We start from the raw sequence: 20,414 nt of genomic DNA on the forward strand, positions 1-20,414 counted from the left end.
AATTATTTATCTTGTTCTTGTGTAACAATCTAGCGGATCAAAATCCCTAGAACTTAATCTCAAATCGCATTTAGCATTTGATTCTAATTATTGCAAAAATAGAAAAAGTTCATGTCGAATTTATTCTAAATTTGTGATAATTAATTTGAGATTAATTCCTTGTAATCGATACAGTTGTTGTAACACCTTTCAAGTTTAATAATATTTTTATTTAACTTGAATTTTATTTCACATTTTTTATTCCGCATTTAATTCGATTATTTGGTACTGTTTGTATTCAACCCCCCTTCTACAAACAAATTGGGACCTAACAATTGGTATCAGAGCAGTTAGGGGAGAAATAGCAGGGAGTAAGAAAAAGATCCTACATGTACACTACACCACACCATTGTTGTTTCTAACTACGGATCCTATTGTACGGGAGAGGTGGTAAACACAAGGTGATTTCCTAGTAAGGGAAGAAGCAGTTAGGGGAGTACCATTGGTTTTTATCTGCGGATCCTATTGTACGGGAGAGGTGGTAAAATGAAGGTGATCTTCTTTAATCAGTTGATTCTCATAGGGGGAGAAGCAAGAGATATGGGCTTCTCAACAGGAAATGTGGTTGTACAAATGAAGATGGAACTACTTGAAGATATGTTCAGTCTAGAGGAACATCTACTTGGAATCTGGAAAATGTTAAATCTCATCCAGAACTTTTCTGCTATTTACTTTGCATGTATGTTTATATCTTTTTCTTATTTGTTAGTTGAGTTATCCTCTAGGTATTTGTGTGTTATTGTCTAACAAACAAATAGGGGGAGATTGTAAGTCATATGTCAGAGACCTATTTGTACATTCGAGGATTCAACTCAACTCAAATAAGAATGTAATAAGTAAATAGTGGATCGACCGTCAGAGAGATCTCGCAAAGTAATATCTGTCAAAGGATTCAGAAACAAGGTTCATCTACAGACTTGAGGAGTTAATTCACTGGAAGAAGTTCAAGAAGTTGATCATGCCTCAGTGATATAAATCAAGATCGTGGATTTAATCAAGTGACAGAGATCTCGTCAGAGTATCAATAATTACAAGGATTTAATCTGGAGAAAATCAAAGTGTCAAAGTCAAGACATGAAGAAACGTCACGGAAGTTAGTCACTCATGAACCAGACAGTACATCGAGTGTCAACATTGAAGTGGTGGAATTGATTCATAATTCTCAGTGATTTTCAGAAGATATTCAGAAGAATGGATGCTGCTCAGGGTTAGTATTAATTCTCTATTAATTAATTAAATCATATAATTTAATTAAGAAAATAAATTATATCTGCAAAGATTAATTTATTGATTAATTAAATTAATTTATTAATTAATTCAGAATTAATTTTAGGAATTTTCAGAATTTAAATTGGATTAAAATCTGCATTAAATCATCAAGACAATTGAAAATGAACTAGCATGACAATCAGGATTGTCATACCGATTGTCATGCTAGGCCATTTTCAATAGTCTCACCGAAAGTTACACTAGGAGAAGGATTGTCTTGCTAGTTCATTCTGATTGTCATGCTAGTTCATTCAGATTGTCTTGCTAGTTCAATCAATTGTCCTACCGAAAGTCTTGCCAGCTATAGGATTGTCATGCCAATTCAATTCCATTCGGTTGTTGATTAAAAAGAGCAGAGAAGCAGCAACTAAACATCCAGAACTCATTTTCAAGAACAAAGAAAAGAAAGCAGCCGCCTTCAAACATTTTATTTTCTTCTCTGCTTACATCAAGATCAAAATTCTAGTTTGTTAATGTTAAATCCAAACCACTAGAATTATTTATCTTGTTCTTGTGTAACAATCTAGCGGATCAAAATCCCTAGAACTTAATCTCAAATCGCGTTTAGCATTTGATTCTAATTATTGCAAAAATAGAAAAAGTTCATGTCGAATTTATTCTAAATTTGTGATAATTAATTTGAGATTAATTCCTTGTAATCGATACAGTTGTTGTAACACCTTTCAAGTTTAATAATATTTTTATTTAACTTGAATTTTGTTTCACATTTTTTATTCCGCATTTAATTCGATTATTTGGTACTGTTTGTATTCAACCCCCCTTCTACAAACAAATTGGGACCTAACAGATTAGTTGTAAAATCAAGAATCCCATCAGTATTAGTCAGATCGTCAGAAATTGACAAATCATCAGTAATTGAATTACAACATCAGTTCCATGTGAAGCTCCCCCTGTAACAGTGTTATCAGCTCCTGATTGAATATATTTTTAAATAGTTGAAATTGCTCCCCCTCAACTTATGCATTGTCATTAGCTAACTCAAGGTCATCATGATTTGCCTCTTTTCCTGATTTAAGCTTTTTGTCTGTAATTACAACCTTTTCATGGGTGTCTTCTTTTCCAACTTTTATACACTGATGCTTTGGTTACCAAGCAATAAAAACAATCTTCTTTGTGATCTTATGAACTACTTCACAGTGAGTAATATAGAACACAACATAGAAACATCTGTTAGTAATTTGACTGATCTCAACAGATTGTGCTTCAGTCCATCTACCAGAGCTACGTTTGAGATGATGACATTTCCAATGATTATATTGCCATATCCCAGTGTTTTTCCTACATTGCCATCACCATAAAAAATTATTGGGCCAACCTTCTCCTCATATTCTGACAACAGGGATTTAGTTCCAGTCATATGTGCAGAACAACCGTTGTACAGTACAAGCACATTCTTCTTGTTTTCCTGTAATCAGAAATATGGAAATCAGTTAGAATTTTTAAGAACCCACATTTTTGGGTCGTTTTGGACATCTTATGTATTTTTGCAGTATAAAACTTCCTATCAGAAATTGATCCATCAGGAATTGCTCCATTAGGTTTTGTCTTGACAGTTTTAACTCTATAAGATGTATGCACATTGAGTTTAGCAGTTCTATTTAAAATATCTGTTTTATTGAATTTAGGTAAAGGATCATAATTGTTGTGATACAGACTATGATAATCTTTACAAGTGTAAATAGAATGCCAACTGCTACCACAATGAGAACAATGGTTTTGTGGTTTGTAAAATACTGATCTACCACTAATATCCGACTCAGGAATCTTAGTGACTTTCTTTTTAGGATTCCTGTAATCAATAGCAATATGATTAGTATTACCACAGTTAAAACAAGCCTTTCTAGAAGCATCAGGAATATACTTATAGTTGCTCGCTTATTTATTCCTTGTTTACCATTTCTACCTCTCTTAGACCTAGATTTGTGAGTCCTAGCACTTACCTCACAAATTTTCTTGTCTAACTGATTTTTAGAAAGAAGTCCTATATTTTTACTTTTTTCTTGTATTTTAGACTCTTATTTCTTTTATCAGAAACTATAGGTCCAACTTTCTTCTTATCAGGATTCTTAGATGTAGAACCAACTTCATAAATGGACTTCACTCCTTTTTCATCAGTTATAACAAACTTAACAGAAATAGTGTTATTAATAGCCTTATTGATATTCCTATCAGTAAATTTATTTTAACCTAGACATTACTTCCAATTTTTATCACTAATGAAACTATGAACTTTTATTCCCGAAGTCATCCATGTTTTAAAAACCTCTCTTTCTTTCTTAAGAACTTTCTCTAGTCTGGCATATTTTATGTTTATCTGAGTTTCATTAAGTTGGGCCTTTTTACATGCCTTTTTATTTTTATGCATGCATACTAACTCGGCTTCTAAGAAATTATTCCTTTCTGATAAGCTTCTTATTTTCAGCAATCAAGGTGTCACATTCAATAGTCTTACATTTAAAAGTGACATGCAGAGAGTATAAGAAAGTTTTCAGTTCAGAAAAATTATTAGTATCAATAGGGAATACAACTGAAGGTACCTTATCAGTTCCTGAAGCATCCTCTCCATGAGTTGCCATGAGTGCATATAATTCATCATCATTGTCAGTTCCCGATGAGTCCATCTAGTCTTTGTTGGAGTTTGTTGTGACCAAAGCTTTTCCAGTTGACTTGGGCAACTTAGTAGCCAGATGTCGCATTTAATTACAGTTGTAACAAGTCACCTTGGTTTTGTCAAACTTCCTTCCCTTAGTGTACTGACCTTTATTCTTTTTAAACTTACCTTTGTCATCTCCAGAGTACTTTCTGTTAAAACCACATTTCCTTTATGGTTTTGCAAACCTCATCCTTCTAAAGCCTTTCACCAGTATTGCAGCCATCTCAACAACTTAAGGATCATCCAGTTCAATCTCAGAATCCTTGTCAGTATCTATGTCAGGATCTGATGATTCATCAGTATCTGACTCTTCCACTATGTTCCTTCTTCTTGAACTCCCACTCATATTTTCCTTGCATTTATGAGTCTCAGTATTTAGAGCCACAACCTTCATCTTCTGACTCTTTTTATTCTTCCTTTGATGGATCTCCAAGTCATGGGTTTTCAGCATCCCATAAACTTCATCCAGCGTCAGTAAATCAAGATCATGGTGTTGCCTAATTATTGAGGCTTGTGTATCCCAATATTCTGGAAGAGCTCTCAGAAACTTGGTGTTTGAGTCTTCACTATCATACTCTTTTCTAACCAATGATAGATCATTCAGCAGTGTCATAAATCTATCATAGATGTCAGTAATTGACTCATCAGCCTTCGCATCAAATTGCTCAGATTTTTGCACAAGAATAACTCTTCTATTCATCTTTATTTCCGTTGTACTTTGACACTGTGTCTCCAAGGCATCCCATATCTCTTTTGAAGTTTTGCAGGTAATCACCCTATTGAACATCACATTGTCCAAACTGTTGTGTATAATATTTCTGACTTTTGCATCCTTAAGCATTGAATCCTTCTCAGGATCTGACCACTTTGATTTTTCTTTCCTGACATAGTGTTCAGGAAAATCTGGTGTCATAGCCACAACTTCCATAGGGTAAGGAGGTCCTCTTTTGATAATATCAACATATGCATCATCAATAGCTTCCGAGAACATCAACATCTTTACTCTCCATGTAGAGTAATCAGCTTTCTTCCGGATGGGAATTTTTATGCTTTCATACTTACTTCCAGACATCTTGACCTTTTCAAATTAACAGTTAATTTGGCTGCTCTGATACCACTTGTTTCCCGGTAAAGTAATTATTTAAGGGGGGTTGGATATAATTACTAAATAAATCGATGTATCACAGAGGTAAAGTAAGCACAGATGAACCAAATAACGGTTTATATTGATATTTAATAAACTGTTACAAAAACTCTCTCAAGAACAATATTCTTAAGAGCTGCTAGATTATACGAATACTCGAGTTAAGCACTTGTGCATTACACTATGTGATAACCTATTTAGTGTTTACATACTACACAGCTACAATCAATCTCTATCAGTTACAAGATATGTTACAGTATATGATGAGGATCAAGGAATGAATATGTTAATTTGGATTTGGTTATGCGTACTTGTGGTGATGTTCAATTGGAGAGGATGCAAATATGGGTTATGAAGCTTACTTGGACAACAAGGAATAAAGGAGCGATGCATGAAGTTGGACAAGTAGCTGATTATTATATAATTATTAATTCAAATTTTGCTTGCAAGTTTTTACCTTTCACTTGAAAGGGTTTTTCTTGTTTTAAGCACTTAGGATTTTATTTTCCTATTTGGGTTTTGTCTTTTTTCTATTCGGATTTGGTTTTTGAATTTGTTTCCTAGAAGGATTCAGATATTGGCTAATTCAAGCTGATATTGAATTTCTCTCGGAATCCTATTGGGTTTGGGTTATTGTCTAAGCCTATAAATACCCTTCTAATGTAATCTTTTAAGAGAGGCAATGGATGATATAAAACTTTTGTTTTGAGATAAACTATGAGTAGTTTTTCTTCCCTCTAAACTTCAATTACTGGATTGTTTTGAAGGTTAGATTCGAATTACTTAGTTTCTGGATTGATCTAAGCAATTTGAGATTCAAAGTTCACGTTTCTGGATTGATCGTGTTCTTTTGAAATATCCTCTTCTTCTCTTATCCCTTTTCTTCTTCTTCTTTCTTTATTTGTGGAGAGATCCACATCAATTTGGTATCAGAGCCAAGGCTTTTTCTCCAATTTCTTAATTGTTGGGAGATCCAGGTTTCAAAAAAAAAAAAATATTACTATTCACGAGTACTGTTCACGAGTACTGTTCACGGGGGTCACTGTTTAAAAAATTACTGTTCATTGGTACTGTTCACGGGGGGGTTACTGTTCACGGGCACTGTTCATCGCACTGTTCACCAAATTTTTTTTTCAGATTTTTCTTATGGCTACGGATGAATTGCTCAGAAAATTACTTGGAAAATTGGATGAGATTGATAAACGTACTCAAAAGCTTGTTAATTCAACGAAATCGAGGCTTGATGCATGGGATAAAATTTTAATTAAGGTGAAAGATAGTGATGAAGTCTATGATCCTGGTATAGATCTTGGTTATTTTACAGGTTTGGGTAGCATAGATGATTTTGTTGAATGGGTTACACAAGTCGACAAGATTTCTGCTTATACAGGTTGGACTGAGATGAGAATATTCAAAATTGCAGCGCTTAAACTTACAAAAAATGCAGGCTTGTGGTTTGATAATCTAAACACAAAAAGAGTTAGATCTGGAAAAGAAAAGATTATGACTTGGACATCTCTGAAGAAGAAACTTCATACAAAATATATTCCTTTGCATTATAAATTCGAATGTATAATGAAGATGACATCTCTCTCTCAAGGTACTATGAGTGTTTCTGAGTATACTTCTGAATTTTATAGATTGCGCCTTATTTGTGACTTGGAGGAGACGGAAACAATTAAAATTGGAAGATTTATTCGTGGATTGAATTTGCCAATTTATCGAAAGGTTAAATCAAGTCCATATATCTCGTTTAATGATGTATGCAATCTTGCTTTGGAATTTGAATATTTTCAACAAGACGAGAAATTGAAGTCTTCCCTTCACGAGTTTACTCTTTCAGAAGAAACTAAAGAAGAAGACTTTTTCAGTGTGAAGAATGTCGCGGATCTTGTTGCTGATTACCATGTGTTACATATGGCGACTACATCAAGTTTGGATGAAAAGGATGAACCAGTTACAAAAGAAGCTATAATAGAGAAGCACGAAGAAAGACAATCACTTGTTGAGAAAGTCTTGATTGTTGAAAAATATCAGATAGATGCATCTCCTAAATTTGTGCATGACGAGATTGTTAAAGGACAAGAGATACTAAAGGAGACGTTCGAAACTAAAGAGGTTGTGTACAAGGGAAACAACATTATCCTAGTGGAACACAATGATTTTCTGGGGGTAGAGAACTTGTTGAATTCACCTATCTCATCAAACTATCTTATTCTTTCGAGTTTACTTCCAAAGATATTGCTGATGGAATTGAAATTTAAGGCTTTCAAGTTCTACGAGAAATCACCTCGTTATGTGCTTATTCTTAAATACTTTAGAACTCGAGGACGAGTTTTCTTCAAAGGAGAGGAGAATGATGAGGATCAAGGAATGAATATGTTAATTTGGATTTGGTTATGCGTACTTGTGGTGATGTTCAATTGGAGAGGATGCAAACATGGGTTATGAAGCTTACTTGGACAACAAGGAATAAAGGAGCGATGCATGAAGTTGGACAAGTAGCTGATTATTATATAATTATTAATTCAAATTTTGCTTGCAAGTTTTTACCTTTCACTTGAAAGGGTTTTTCTTGTTTTAAGCACTTAGGATTTTATTTTCCTATTTGGTTTTTGTCTTTTTTCTATTCGGATTTGGTTTTTGAATTTGTTTCCTAGAAGGATTCAGATATTGGCTAATTCAAGCTGATATTGAATTTCTCTCGAAATCCTATTGGGTTTGGGTTATTGTCTAAGCCTATAAATACCCTTCTAATGTAATCTTTTAAGAGAGACAATGGATGATATAAAACTTTTGTTTTGAGATAAACTATGAGTAGTTTTTCTTCCCTCTAAACTTCAATTACTAGATTGTTTTGAAGGTTAGATTCGAATTACTTAGTTTCTGGATTGATCTAAGCAATTTGAGATTCAAAGTTCACGTTTCTGGATTGATCGTGTTCTTTTGAAATATCCTCTTCTTCTCTTATCCCTTTTCTTCTTCTTCTTTCTTTATTTGTGGAGAGATCCACATCAGTATAACTCTTCTACTTTCTATACATATCTAAATCAACTATGATCCTATAAATCAGCACATTATGATCTATCTCGCAGCTCTGACTTGTCATGCAAGTCATTATCAACAGATAAGCTGATCAACGGATATATGTTATAGCTTCAACGGATATGATTAGCATTCTCTGTATTGATTTTGCAGAATATATATGAATCATCTGTAAACAATATATGTGTTACGGAATGAGCTGTTCGAGCCACTCGTAATTCCTTAATAAATTTCTTTGCTTCAAAATCATTGGTCAATATGGTGAACCCCTCCATACAAATCAGAAAAAGGTAGGATGGGAGCGGATCACCTTGCTTGATTCCCCTCTGAGGGATTATTGAGCCAAAAGATTTACCTGCATGAGTAATTTGGTAATTAACAGAAGCCATGCAAGTCATGAATAACTCATTCAATCGGCGATCAAAGCCCATTTTTGTTAAAACAACTTCAAGAAATCCCCATTCTACACACTCGTAAGCTTTTCTCAGATCGAGTTTCAACGCCATACATCCTCCTTTTTCTTTATACTTTCATTTCATGTAGTGCATTACCTCGTAGGCTGTCATGATCTATTATCAGCATACCTGGAATGAATGCGCTTTGATTGTCCGAGATTATCAAATCAATAATTGATTTCACTCTACTAGCAAGCACCTTTGATATGATTTGTACACGACGTTGCATAGAAAAATTGGATGTAGGTCTGTCATGCGTCTCGGGTTCCTTTTTTTCGGAATGAGCACTATATTTGTATTCTGCAACTGATTATCCAGACTTTATGTGTCAAATAAACGATCTACTACTTGCACTACATCATTTCCAACATTAGTTTTTGAATTTTCGATAAAATCCTGGGCTCATACCATTCGTCCTGGGGGACTTATCTGGATGCATACTAAATAAAGCTTTCTTTACTTCTATTTCCTCCACCCTTTCTAGCATCCTGATGTTTTGTTCATATGTGAGTTTACTGGAAATACACCTTGTGACAACCTCCCAATCTATATTCGAAGCTGTGAACAACTTCATGAAATATGACACCATAGTGTCCTTGAGTCCTGAACCTCACTCCACCGTAACACCTGCATTATTATGAAGGTTAATGATATAGTTTGCCCTTCGTCTATTCTTTGTAGTAGCGTGAAAATATTTTGAGTTTTGATCCCCCTCTTGTAACCACATCAGTTTTGACGGTTGTTTTTGGAATATTTTCTGTTAAATATAGATTTCTGACAGCCTCTTATTTTTCTTCCTGGATAATTTTTATAGAGTCAGCATCTTGTCTGCCTTTTAGTTGCTCCAGAATCCTCTTGCATTGACTGATTCTCATCTTAAAATTTCCCGTTCCCTCTTGACCCTATATGGACAGAACATTAGTACATTCTGTTAACTTCTCGTAGAATGTAAACTGACTATTTATGGTCCAAACATCTTGAAATATTTGCTGGTAGGGTTCTTTGAGCCATTCATTTTCAATACGGAAAGGTTTTTCCTGGTGCACGTATTTGTTCATGCCAAGCTTCAATAGTAACGGGAAATGATATGATGTTGAAATCTCCAAGTTAATGAGTTTGGCATCACTAAACAAGTTTTGAAAGCTTGGAGATATTAATTCCCTGTTAAGTCTCACTTCTATACTATCATATGTTCTAAGATCACGTTCACATGTGAACTGATAGCCACTCAAGTCCATGTCGATCAAATTGTAGTCCTGTAAAACATCACTAAACCCTTGGATTAGCCATTGTGGGTATTGTCTCCCTCCCTTCTTGTCATTTTGAGATAACATGTTATTCATGTCGCCTATTAAACACCATGGATATGCATTATTATATGATAGTTCTTGAATTAGGTTCTATGTTTCCATTCTCTTCGAGCGATTAGGCTCACCATATATACCACTTTGTTTAAACTATTTTACCTCTCTCGTTTTTACCACTGCATCTATGTGGTTCTTTCTATACGAATTTAGCACTACTTCATCTTTATGGCTCCATAAAAGATCAATTCCTCCACTACGCCCCTGTGTTTCTACTACTAGCATGCCCTCAAACCCTATCGAATTTGCACTCGTTCAACTTTTTCTTTCTTCCATAGGATTTCACATAAGAATATGAACTTGGTTCTTTTGGAGATTTATCTACTTTAAGAATTGGAAAGCCCGTGGGGTCCCAAACTTATAGCAATTCCACCTTATGACACTCATAATGCTATGCGAGCACTTTCCAGAGCACCCGCATCCAATATGTTTTTGGATCCACTACGCCATAAGTGGGCTACTATAATGCAAGTGTTACAAGGAGCGTTACATTAGGTAAGAGATTTTTGACCTATTGTAACACCTCTCTTGCAGTGTTACAATAGCTATAAAGCTAGTGTTGCGGAAAAATTTCGGTGTTGGACAACATTTAACACCAACAACTGGTGTTACATTAAATAATTTTTTAATTTTTAAAAATATTAAAATAGAAATATTATCATAAATTAGTATTATTTAATTATATTCTAATTTACTAGTGAATGATAAATGTAACATATAATATAATTTAAATCTAGAATTTCTTATACATAAATTCAAAGACTTTTTTTTATTTTCCTATTTAATCAATAACAATTAAATAATTAAAAAGAAAACTGAAAATAAAAATAAAAATAAAATAAAAATATTCACGATTTACTCAGTGAAATATTTGGGCGGTATTTTCCCCCAAGTGAAAACTTCTTCGACAAATCTCTCACAATCTCAGACTCTCAGCCTCCTCCCCCGCTTCACTTGTTCCCTGAAGGTACTCTCTCTCTCTCTATCTCTCTCTCTTGTATTGACTACAATATCGATTACAAACTCTTTTTCTTCTTTCTGGTTAGATTTCTCAATTTTAGTTTTTTGTTTGATTTGGAGAAAATATTTAGGGTTTTGAACTTCTTAGCATCTTTTTCTCTCTGCTTCGATTAGTAATTAATTTGTGTTTTACTAATTAAGATATTTAAGTTGGATGTTTGAGTAATTAGGGTACGAATTAGGTATTTTGATGTTTGAGTAATTAGGGTACGAATTAGGTATTTTGATGATTAGGTGTCTCGATTACCGGATTCAGCTGCCAAATCAGGTATACACCATTTTAAGTTGATCTCTCTGTATTGATGTTTTATGTGATTAATTAATTTTATTTATAAATGTGTATGGTGAAATGAAACGGATTGGATTTTAAATTTGTCAGGCACTTGCATATATAATCTATTAATAACATGGTACTGGCATAACTTTTGGTGATTTAGCCCCTAGGTAGTCATATAACTAATTGTTCGTAGATTTAGTTATAGCTTTTAGCTTCTGTCATTATCCTGATGTACTGGACTGCTTTGAATACTCAAGTATGAAATAAAAAATCTGAGATCACACCTTTGAGTTGTACCTCTCCCATCCCGTCTTCTGTTTCTTCTCATCCTCGTACTTTGTTCATTATCTTGGCCTTTTACTTTTATGTTTTTCTTGTCTTTCCCTAGTTAATTACTTAGGCCAGCTTGTGAGCTCCAACTGAGGCTGAGAGAGAGCCTTAGTGACTGATTTATTAGATAGTATTATTGTGTACGATAGTTTGTTTATGGTATCTTGCTTAAATGGCCCAACCTGGAAACATTTTAAAAAAAGTAGTTTTTGACCAACTAATGTACTAAATGTAGTTTACCCAAAAACTATTGTGAAAAGTAGTTACTGAAATTCTTTCAAGTTAAATAATTATTTTGTTTGTAGATTGTAAGTATTGCTGTGACAGTACATGAATGAAAGGTTGGTATTGTTATGACAATGTCTTATATAAAGTACTCTAATTAATGATCTTTCTCTAATGCTGCAGTATACTGGAATGATGTTACTAGAAGAGATGGCTATCTTTCTCTAATGCTGCAGTATACTGGAATGATGTTACTAGAAGAGATGGCTTTCATTTTTTTTGACTCCTTATTTGCTTATATTTATTGTGCCAGAGGTAATAATTCCACATTCATTATATTTATCTGTTGCATTTTTGAAGTTATAAACCTACTCAACATCTGTTTACAATTGCAGCGAGTGGATGAAATTTTGCTGTTACATTGATAATTTTACAGCTGATGTTGAAGGTGTTGGTCATGTATGCAGGTAACTTTACAGTGGATACTATATGTTCATTCTAAACACCACTATCCCAGAATTTTGTTTTGTAATGGAAAAATAACATAAATCTACTAGCTTCTTGAAAGTTGTGATAAATTGTAAGAGATAAAATGACATACTTTTACCAACTTAATGTGTATATTTCTCATACTTTTGCAGCTTTAGTGCCTTCGACTTTCAAATGCATGGAAATATCAATTATGGTGCACCATGGAATTCAGCTCGTGATTTTACAAATATCTTGTTGTTTGTGTATAAATAATTAACTACTTGAAAGTGATGGTGAATTTACTTTGATCATGGTTTTTCTCTGTTAGGGTAGCTATACTTGTGCTTAAAAAGTGATGTTAAACAAGTAGATGTACTATTATATTATGCATATGTAATCTATGAATTAGCTACTGATTGTGTTTAAATTACTTTTTAGAAATGATAAGTTAATGTTTGAAGCTAGCAGATGGCAATATGAGTTGCCACTTTGGGATTAGTTAGGTTTAATATTAACTATAACTATAAGTCTATTAATGGTTTTATTTTCTAATGTACGATGTTTTGTGATAACTGCACTGCAAGGTCATAGTTCATCTGGAAGTACAGGGATTGATAGAAAGCATATATTGTAATTGGTTCAGCAAAAACTCTGTACCACATCAGGAAACTGCAGAAACACAAGTATTATTCCCTTTGCACTGCATTTCTTCAATGGTTATATGGTCTAATTGTGGTACCTCCATATTCTTTTGTTCATGCTGGTGTATTTCAGTTCTTATACTAGATAAATGCGTTATATCAGAAACATACTGTGGAAAAATATAATTATGTAAAATACTTAAGTGGCATGGAAATTATTTTGTTGTTCATTGTTCTAGAACCTGTTTTCGTGTTTTGATGAATTATATACCATAATTGAGAATTTTGATGAATTTTGCTTTTAGTACATAGAATAATAAAAACTTGCACCTACTGCTATAGTGATCTTACTAACAATTATCTGCATGGCACCGTACCCCGCGAATGGACTTCATTACGTCTGAATTACATACCAGAGGAAGGTGGGGCAGATTGGAAGATGGTGAATCAGAAGCAGCATCGGAAGATAATTCTGCAGGATCAGATGATAGCTCTGTTGATACTGTTGAAATTATGATATGAGAAGTATTGAGTTTTGAATAGTTTACTTGCCATGCTTTCTGGTTTTCTGGAACTAAAGTTTATTGTTATGTTTCCATCCATTTCCTATGTTTTCACTATCCGTTTATTTTTTGATCCTAGGCTATCACAAAAATATGATCATTAAAGCCAAGAAAAGGCGGTGAAGCAGAGAAAAATGATTATTGGGAGAAGCAAAAGCCAAGAATTTGTTATGGGAAGAAGGGGATCGTTGTAAAGTATTAATAACCTTCGTAGTTTGGATATGCTTAGAGTATGGTTAATTGATCAATCGTATTGTTGTAATTTTTTATGGTATTTGTAACATTTTGGATACGCTTGGAGTATGGCTAATTGATCAATCGTATTTCAAATTTTAAAGTTAAATGTTACATATACCTATTATAGTGTAATATATGTTTTAATTTAGTGTTAGATTATAAATGCTACTATTACTTAATTAAAAAGATTGATGTTACAATTGATAGACCAGACTGTTATAATAAGTTATATGGGACCCACATGTGGTCCCACATATGCAATCATGATCAAGCTATTGTATAACTCATTTTACGTTACATTTAGGTCCGTTAGTGTTACAGTAGGCGCCTATTGTAACGTTTTCCTCTCTGTTACAATTTACAATAGATCAGTGCAGTGTTATATTAGGGTGTCTATTGTAATGCTCATATACGTAACGCTCCCTGGTGTTACAATAAACCTATTGTAACGCTTTTAGGGCCTATTGTAACACCATTTAGGCATTACAATAGCCCACTTATGACGTAGTGGTCTAACGTGGACTTTTTACTTCAATATTCATATCTTCCACATGTTCTCGTACGATCACAACTTCAGCGCTAAGGCCCATATCATTATTAAAGGCCAACCCATTACCAGTCTTGCGTTTTTTAGTTTTTATAAACAGATTATTGTTATGATTATCCTTTTCCTTAATTATCGTATCAACAATATTCTCAGCATCTATCCCTGATTTTCCGCCCTCTTTTGAATATGATTCTGATTTGCTCCACAATTGCCTCCATGCTTAACAACCCCCACTTTTGGCGGAACAAATTACAGATCTAGATTACCCTCTTCCCTGCACTGTTTCGTGTAGCTTCCTACGTTTGAATTCCTGGAACTTCTTTCATTGCCGCTACGTAGTCACTTAGCTCCAATTGGCTTCACTTGTCATTTGAACGGGGCACACATCTAATCTCCATAAGGCCTAGTAATAACCTGCACTTGGGTGACAAACAGCTGACTGCAGAATTTATATAAATTTCTGAGCATTTCATATATGAAACAGAAGGTGGGGACGTTTTTATATTTAAACGTGATCCATGAATCTCCAGTTTGCCTAATTTTCATAGGCCTTTTAAGAGGTTTTGACAGGTTTATGGTGACACGAACTCGCATATACTCCCTCCATGCTCCCACAAAATTGCTGAGACATGATTTCACATAATTACCAATATAGTCTCCAACTTGCTTAATAATCTTCTCCGACACGAATCCCACTTTTAGATCAGAGCTCGCCTATTCAAGGATCATGGACACCCTTCCATTACCCTCTTTACATCAACTTCATGATATAACTAAAAAAGAAACAGGTTTGGTTCCAGTTCTTTAATGTATACACCCATCCCTGACTTCCATAATACTATTAACGTTTGTTGCGTTGCCTGAAAATCCACATACCCTTCTGATGTCCCTTGCATTAGCCTCTTTATGCTTCATGATATAATTGCAAAAGAAACAGGTTTGGTTCTAGTTCTTTGATGTATACACCCATCCCTGACTTCCATAATACGGCTAATATTTATTGCATTGCCTGAAAATCTACATACCCTTCCGATATGAATCTCGCTACGACACAACGCTTTGCATTAAAAGCATTATGCTCTTATTGGTTGACCAAATCTTGCACATCCTCCACTGCCAATCCTCCTTCCTCATTGTATTCTAATGTAACATCGTCCTCCAATGTAACATCTACTAAATTACTAGTTGGATCCATTGAAACCGATAAAAAGAACATTGAACTGTAAGAGAGAAAACGATGACTAAACAAGACTTTCAAACCATGTCACATAGACAGTACATCCTATAACAACATCGTTTAATACAAATCATAAGAAAAATACAACTTCATAAGACGTGTAGACTTGTTAACTGTTACATGGGTGGGTATATTATTAAAAAGTATTGATAAAATATTGATGTAATAAAAGTATTATTATTTGGTAATATATTTTGATTGGTGCATGATCTTGACTATAATATAATTCTTTTTTTACGAGATTTGATATAAAAATCGTGATTGTTTACGGCAGAAAGGCTGAAATTAGCTTTTACCCCAACTTTTTGACAAGTTTTTAGGTCAAAACATTTTTAACTAGCCCTTTTGTGGGAAGAAAATAAAGAATTTATTTAAATTTCTTAATCCTTTAAAAGAATATAAAAAGTTAATTTTTGGAAACACTAATTTAATGGTAAAAAAATGAACAGATATGAACATTTTTATTAAGAAGTGTTAGATTTCTCAAATTTTTCACATGGTTAATTTTGATTTGGGGCGTATATCCCATATTATAATTAAAGAAAGTTATTATTTATATATTGACACGTTGGGAAAAATTTGGGGTTCTGGCATTTTTCCTCTATGATTTTCTTTTTAAGTAGTTTTTACGAAGATATTTGAGAATAGAGAAAAAAAAAGATTACAAGTGAAATTCTTTGAAAATTTCATTAATTTTTTTTGCAAAAATCAAATGATTATCAAGGAAGAAGTTCTCATACACATTTTCAATTTCTCCGGCATATTGTTTTTTAAAAAATCAATTTTAACTAAACTCAAGGAGCATTTCTCTTCCATTATTTGCTACAACAAAAAACTTCGGGAGTATATTGTATAGAAAGCATGTGTTATACCATAAAATTGTCATGGATATTTTATCGGATCTTTAAGGATATGGGTCGGATCACTGCCGAGGAAGAGGACGGACGAGCTCCGGAGGGCGCCCCCTATAAAACGCTCCTATATGGGAGTCGCTTACGATGACTATTGATTATGAGAAGTTATGACAATGATTGGTGAAGTTATATATGAAGGTTTACGATGAACATTACGACGGAAGATTACGACGACCATGGTGGAGGAAGTGAGCGACGACCGCTAAGACGACGGTACCATGACGGTCGCTATAGTACATGACGACAGCGACGAACAAGTATTGATAAGGAGTATATAAAAGATGATCTCAAGTTAGGGGAGAAGAATTAAAATGGTCAAAAAATGAAGAACGACCCAGGCTCTAGGGAAGTGTCCCCGGACCCTCATGGAGCGTGTCGCATGCTATATGGCCGCACGGGGTGGCCGTCCCGCAACACAAGTAAGGTGACAAGGAAGAATTAGCGAGAAGGTTGCTCCCAAAACTAAATTGGGAAGTGAACAAATTATAAGAATCATACAAGGAAGAAAGAGGAGCCCCGGAGGACATTTCCATGCTTAGGGCGCGCCCTAGGCATGGGGAGGACTTCAGAGAGCACCAACCCTTCATAGGACGCGCATCGTGAAGGAAAAGGGCCCTCTGGGAGACCCTTATCCCAAAAAGATGTTGTAGGTGTCGTTCGGTAGTCTTGCGGGTTATCCTCGTAAGGGAACGGTCGTAAACATCTAGTATGTGCTTTGGGACCCCTGTCTCCATATTTGGCGGGTTGTCCTCAACGGGAGACTTTGGGGTTATCTCGTAATTTGCACTTCTATGCTTGGGATCACATGTCATGTAGTCTGGTGGGTTATCCCCATCAGGGGATAATGATGCACTTTTATATTTGCGATAAGTCATGGTTATACCTGCAGTTATGGTCGATGGAAGTAGCGAGCAGATGGGGATATCCTTCGGCCGGGAGTTTCCTTGTTCGTGAAGTCCCGAAGTCGTAACCGGGACTTGGGCCTTTGTGACTAGGCCGCATCGTTAGGCATTCCTAAAGCAAATCAATATTTGAGTTATAACAGGTTGTTGGTTCGACAACTCCTTTTGGGCCACCGAATGAGAAGCCAAGTCCATCTAGGTTTCTTGTTCCCCAAAAACTACATCCTCCTTGATCCGTTATAAAAGGAGGTACATAGGTACATTGTGAGGGCTCATGTTTGAGAGCTCTGAGAAGGCAAACATAAACCCTAGCAATCTCAGCCATTTTTTAAGTACAAATCAACGCACTACGGTAATTTCTCCGATCACCAACAACCGCAACAAATCTTGTTTACGGCCGCAAACCTCAAATCTTTGTGAACCAAATGGTGGAAACTCTCGTAACAACGGCTATGACTCTGATGGTGAACGTACACGCAAGATCACCATGAAGATGGACACTTCAAGTAGTATGAAGATGGACGCTTCAAGCAACATAAAGATGGACGCTATGATCAAGATCAACATAAAGATGGACGCTTTAAGCAACGTGAAGATGGACGTTATGATCAAGATCAACTTAAAGATGGACGCTTCCAGCAACATGAGAATGGACGCTACGATGTGTGTGGAACTCTGCTAGTTAGCGGAACGCCACCAGTACTTATCAGTAACACCGACATAATGGAACAACTCTATCGCATGGGAGATATGCTAAATCGCTTTGGAAAAAAACTAAGTTCCATTGAAAAAAGCGAGAAGAAGAAGGATAAATGCTATTCTCACAAGTATTTCTCCAAGAGAGCCTCTGCTCAAGAAAAACCCAAGGAGAATTATGAAGAGTAAAACAAGGAAGGTCGTGTATCTCACGACAAACGCTTTTAGGGGGTAACATCATGTCACTTGAAATACACCAAGGACGTTCTGTTTGTGGAAATCCCAGGTTATGAACAATGGCGAGTGAAATCAAGAACGAAGAATAATCCCCTATGCACATCGCTCAGGACATACTCATAGCGAGATCCGTCACGATGACTTGGAGATTGAAAAGCGACGAAGGAGACTATCTTGTTTGAAGAAAAGTATCAGTATCCAATTAAGTGACGAGGATCTAAAGAAGTTGATCACAGAAACACAAAAAAATGATCAGCATGAGAAAGGACTAAAGGATGAACCAATACACCTCTTACAAGGAAGAAAGGCCTCACAATAACAAACACCCTTCCTCGGAAAGAACCAAAAGAAGCTTTGAACGTAGGAGGAAGGAAAAAGAACCTGAAGATAATGATCGCAGGAGCAACAGCTGGAGAAGTATAAGCAATAGTCAAGGACTCACATATCGACAATAATAAAATAGTAGATATCTACACATCCCAATCTATAATAATGAAATGAGGTAAAAAGGAGAATATCAATGGTCGGAAAATCGACAAAATATCAATACTCAGAATACCGTACGACCACAATTACAAGTTATTGTGCCAACACAACCACAAGGGGTCATGCCTCAACCGCAAGTTGTTGTGTCAACACAACCGCAAGGAGTCATGCCTCCGCCATAAGGTGTTGCGCCAACACAACCACAAGGAGTTGTGCTTCAACCATAAGTTATTGCGCCACTACAACCGCAAGGTGTGATGCAATCCCAAGCTCAAGTAGTGGCAACACATGTGACCTTACCGCAAGCCAATATCCAGAACATACCCGGAGTTGGAAACATCAATATGGATGATTTAACGAAGTTATTGTCGCACTTAAAATACGGAAAAGTCATGACATCCGCGCAAACTACATCTCCATTTACTTCAGTGGTTATGGAAGCACCTTTACCTACATGATATAAGAGTACCACTCATGACTTACGCTTTCACGAAAATTCTGACCCGGTGGAGTTTTTGTGAAAGTTCAATATTGAGATGGACGTGTATCAAGTACAAGATTTGGCGAGATGTAGGCTTTTGGCGGCAACCTTCAGGGATAGTGATTAATATTGGTTCCAAAAGTTGGGACTAGAAGTAGTTTCATCAGGGGAACAAATTAAGATGATGTTCCTCACTCAGTTTCAATCTGTGATGAAGTATACGCCACCGGTGACGGTCTTGGTGAATGTAAGACAAAGAGAAGGGGAGACTTTGCAAAATTATTTTAAGAGATTCAAACCGATAAGGTTTAGGGCGCTCCCGAGAAAGAGAAGAGAAGGAAAAATCTGACGATGTCGAGTTCGTCAAGTCAGGAAGTATCCACGATATCTTTGGAGGACCTCATTATGCAGGAGACACAAATGGAGTGATGAACTGGTATGCTAGGGAAGCAAGAGGACCTATATTCACTAACGTCAACCGTCTCGAGGAAAGACCTCCCAAAATGTTCCGAGGAGAGACAAGGGACATCACTTTCATGGAAAAAGACGCCAAATGGGTTCAACATCCTCACAATGATATTTTAGTGGTGAAGGTCTACATTATAGCCATGAATGTCTATCGTATGTTCATCGACAATGAAAGCTGGTCAATATCCTTTACTATGATGCTTATAAAAAGATGGGATTTCTTGACAAAGATATGAAATGCAAAAACATGTACATTTATGGTTTTGGTGGAGAAGCGGTAAAAGTAAAGGGGACAGTGAGACTCCCTGTCACTATTGGGGAAAGTCCTTTTTCGACAACACAGATCATCCAGTTCATGATGGTGGATCATGAGTCATCTCAAAATGCTCTTCTAGGACGACCATATATGAAGGACATGTGAGTTGTCACCTTCATTCATCACTTATCCATGAAGTTCCCAACACCTAACGGTGTAGGATGCATCTGAGGATGTCAAGTGGATTCGAGGGAATGTTATAACAAGTCTATAAGAGAATTCCACAAGAGGACTTCTAACCAGAGTGAGAGGATCAACATGTTATACTCTCTTGACAAGTCAGAGGAGGACAATATGAAAGTGTTAGGGCGAAAACACGCGCTAATATTCACGCAAGTATACGCGTTCGCAAGTAGTATAAGATATAAATCAGATT

At 35.5% G+C, this 20,414-nt stretch overlaps 2 protein-coding genes and 1 long non-coding RNA gene across 5 annotated transcripts; 1 reads left to right on the forward strand and 2 right to left on the reverse strand.

Annotated features, from left to right (window-relative positions):
* Positions 1 to 4,214: 4,214 nt before the first annotated feature.
* On the reverse strand, positions 4,215 to 5,054 carry LOC141660404 (uncharacterized). Its single transcript, XM_074467388.1, has one exon. It carries the CDS (start codon positions 5,052 to 5,054, stop codon positions 4,215 to 4,217), a length of 840 nt encoding a protein of 279 aa, XP_074323489.1.
* A 4,474-nt stretch (positions 5,055 to 9,528) lies between these two features.
* Positions 9,529 to 9,969, reverse strand: LOC141660405 (uncharacterized). Its single transcript, XM_074467389.1, has one exon. The coding sequence runs from the start codon at positions 9,967 to 9,969 to the stop codon at positions 9,529 to 9,531; it is 441 nt and encodes a 146-aa protein (XP_074323490.1).
* Positions 9,970 to 10,847: 878 nt separating this feature from the next.
* Positions 10,848 to 13,859, forward strand: LOC141724533 (uncharacterized). 3 transcript variants are annotated; one of them, XR_012576727.1, is made up of 5 exons: positions 10,848 to 10,957; positions 12,026 to 12,157; positions 12,238 to 12,309; positions 12,484 to 13,479; positions 13,597 to 13,858. It is a non-coding gene; the product is annotated as an uncharacterized LOC141724533 (long non-coding RNA). The 3 variants fall into 3 exon arrangements; XR_012576725.1 differs by having other exon boundaries at positions 12,484 to 13,859; XR_012576728.1 differs by lacking the exon at positions 10,848 to 10,957 and adding an exon at positions 11,020 to 11,278 and having other exon boundaries at positions 12,484 to 13,859.
* Positions 13,860 to 20,414: the final 6,555 nt, after the last annotated feature.

This window comes from Apium graveolens, chromosome 5 (assembly GCF_009905375.1).
Source record: "Apium graveolens cultivar Ventura chromosome 5, ASM990537v1, whole genome shotgun sequence".
In the NCBI taxonomy this organism is placed as follows: domain Eukaryota; kingdom Viridiplantae; phylum Streptophyta; class Magnoliopsida; order Apiales; family Apiaceae; genus Apium; species Apium graveolens.

Excerpts from the sequence above, each read along its gene's own strand:
- LOC141660404 (XM_074467388.1), bottom strand. The coding sequence starts at position 5,054 with ATGTCTGGAAGTAAGTATGAAAGCATAAAAATTCCCATCCGGAAGAAA.
- LOC141660405 (XM_074467389.1), bottom strand. The coding sequence starts at position 9,969 with ATGAATAACATGTTATCTCAAAATGACAAGAAGGGAGGGAGACAATAC.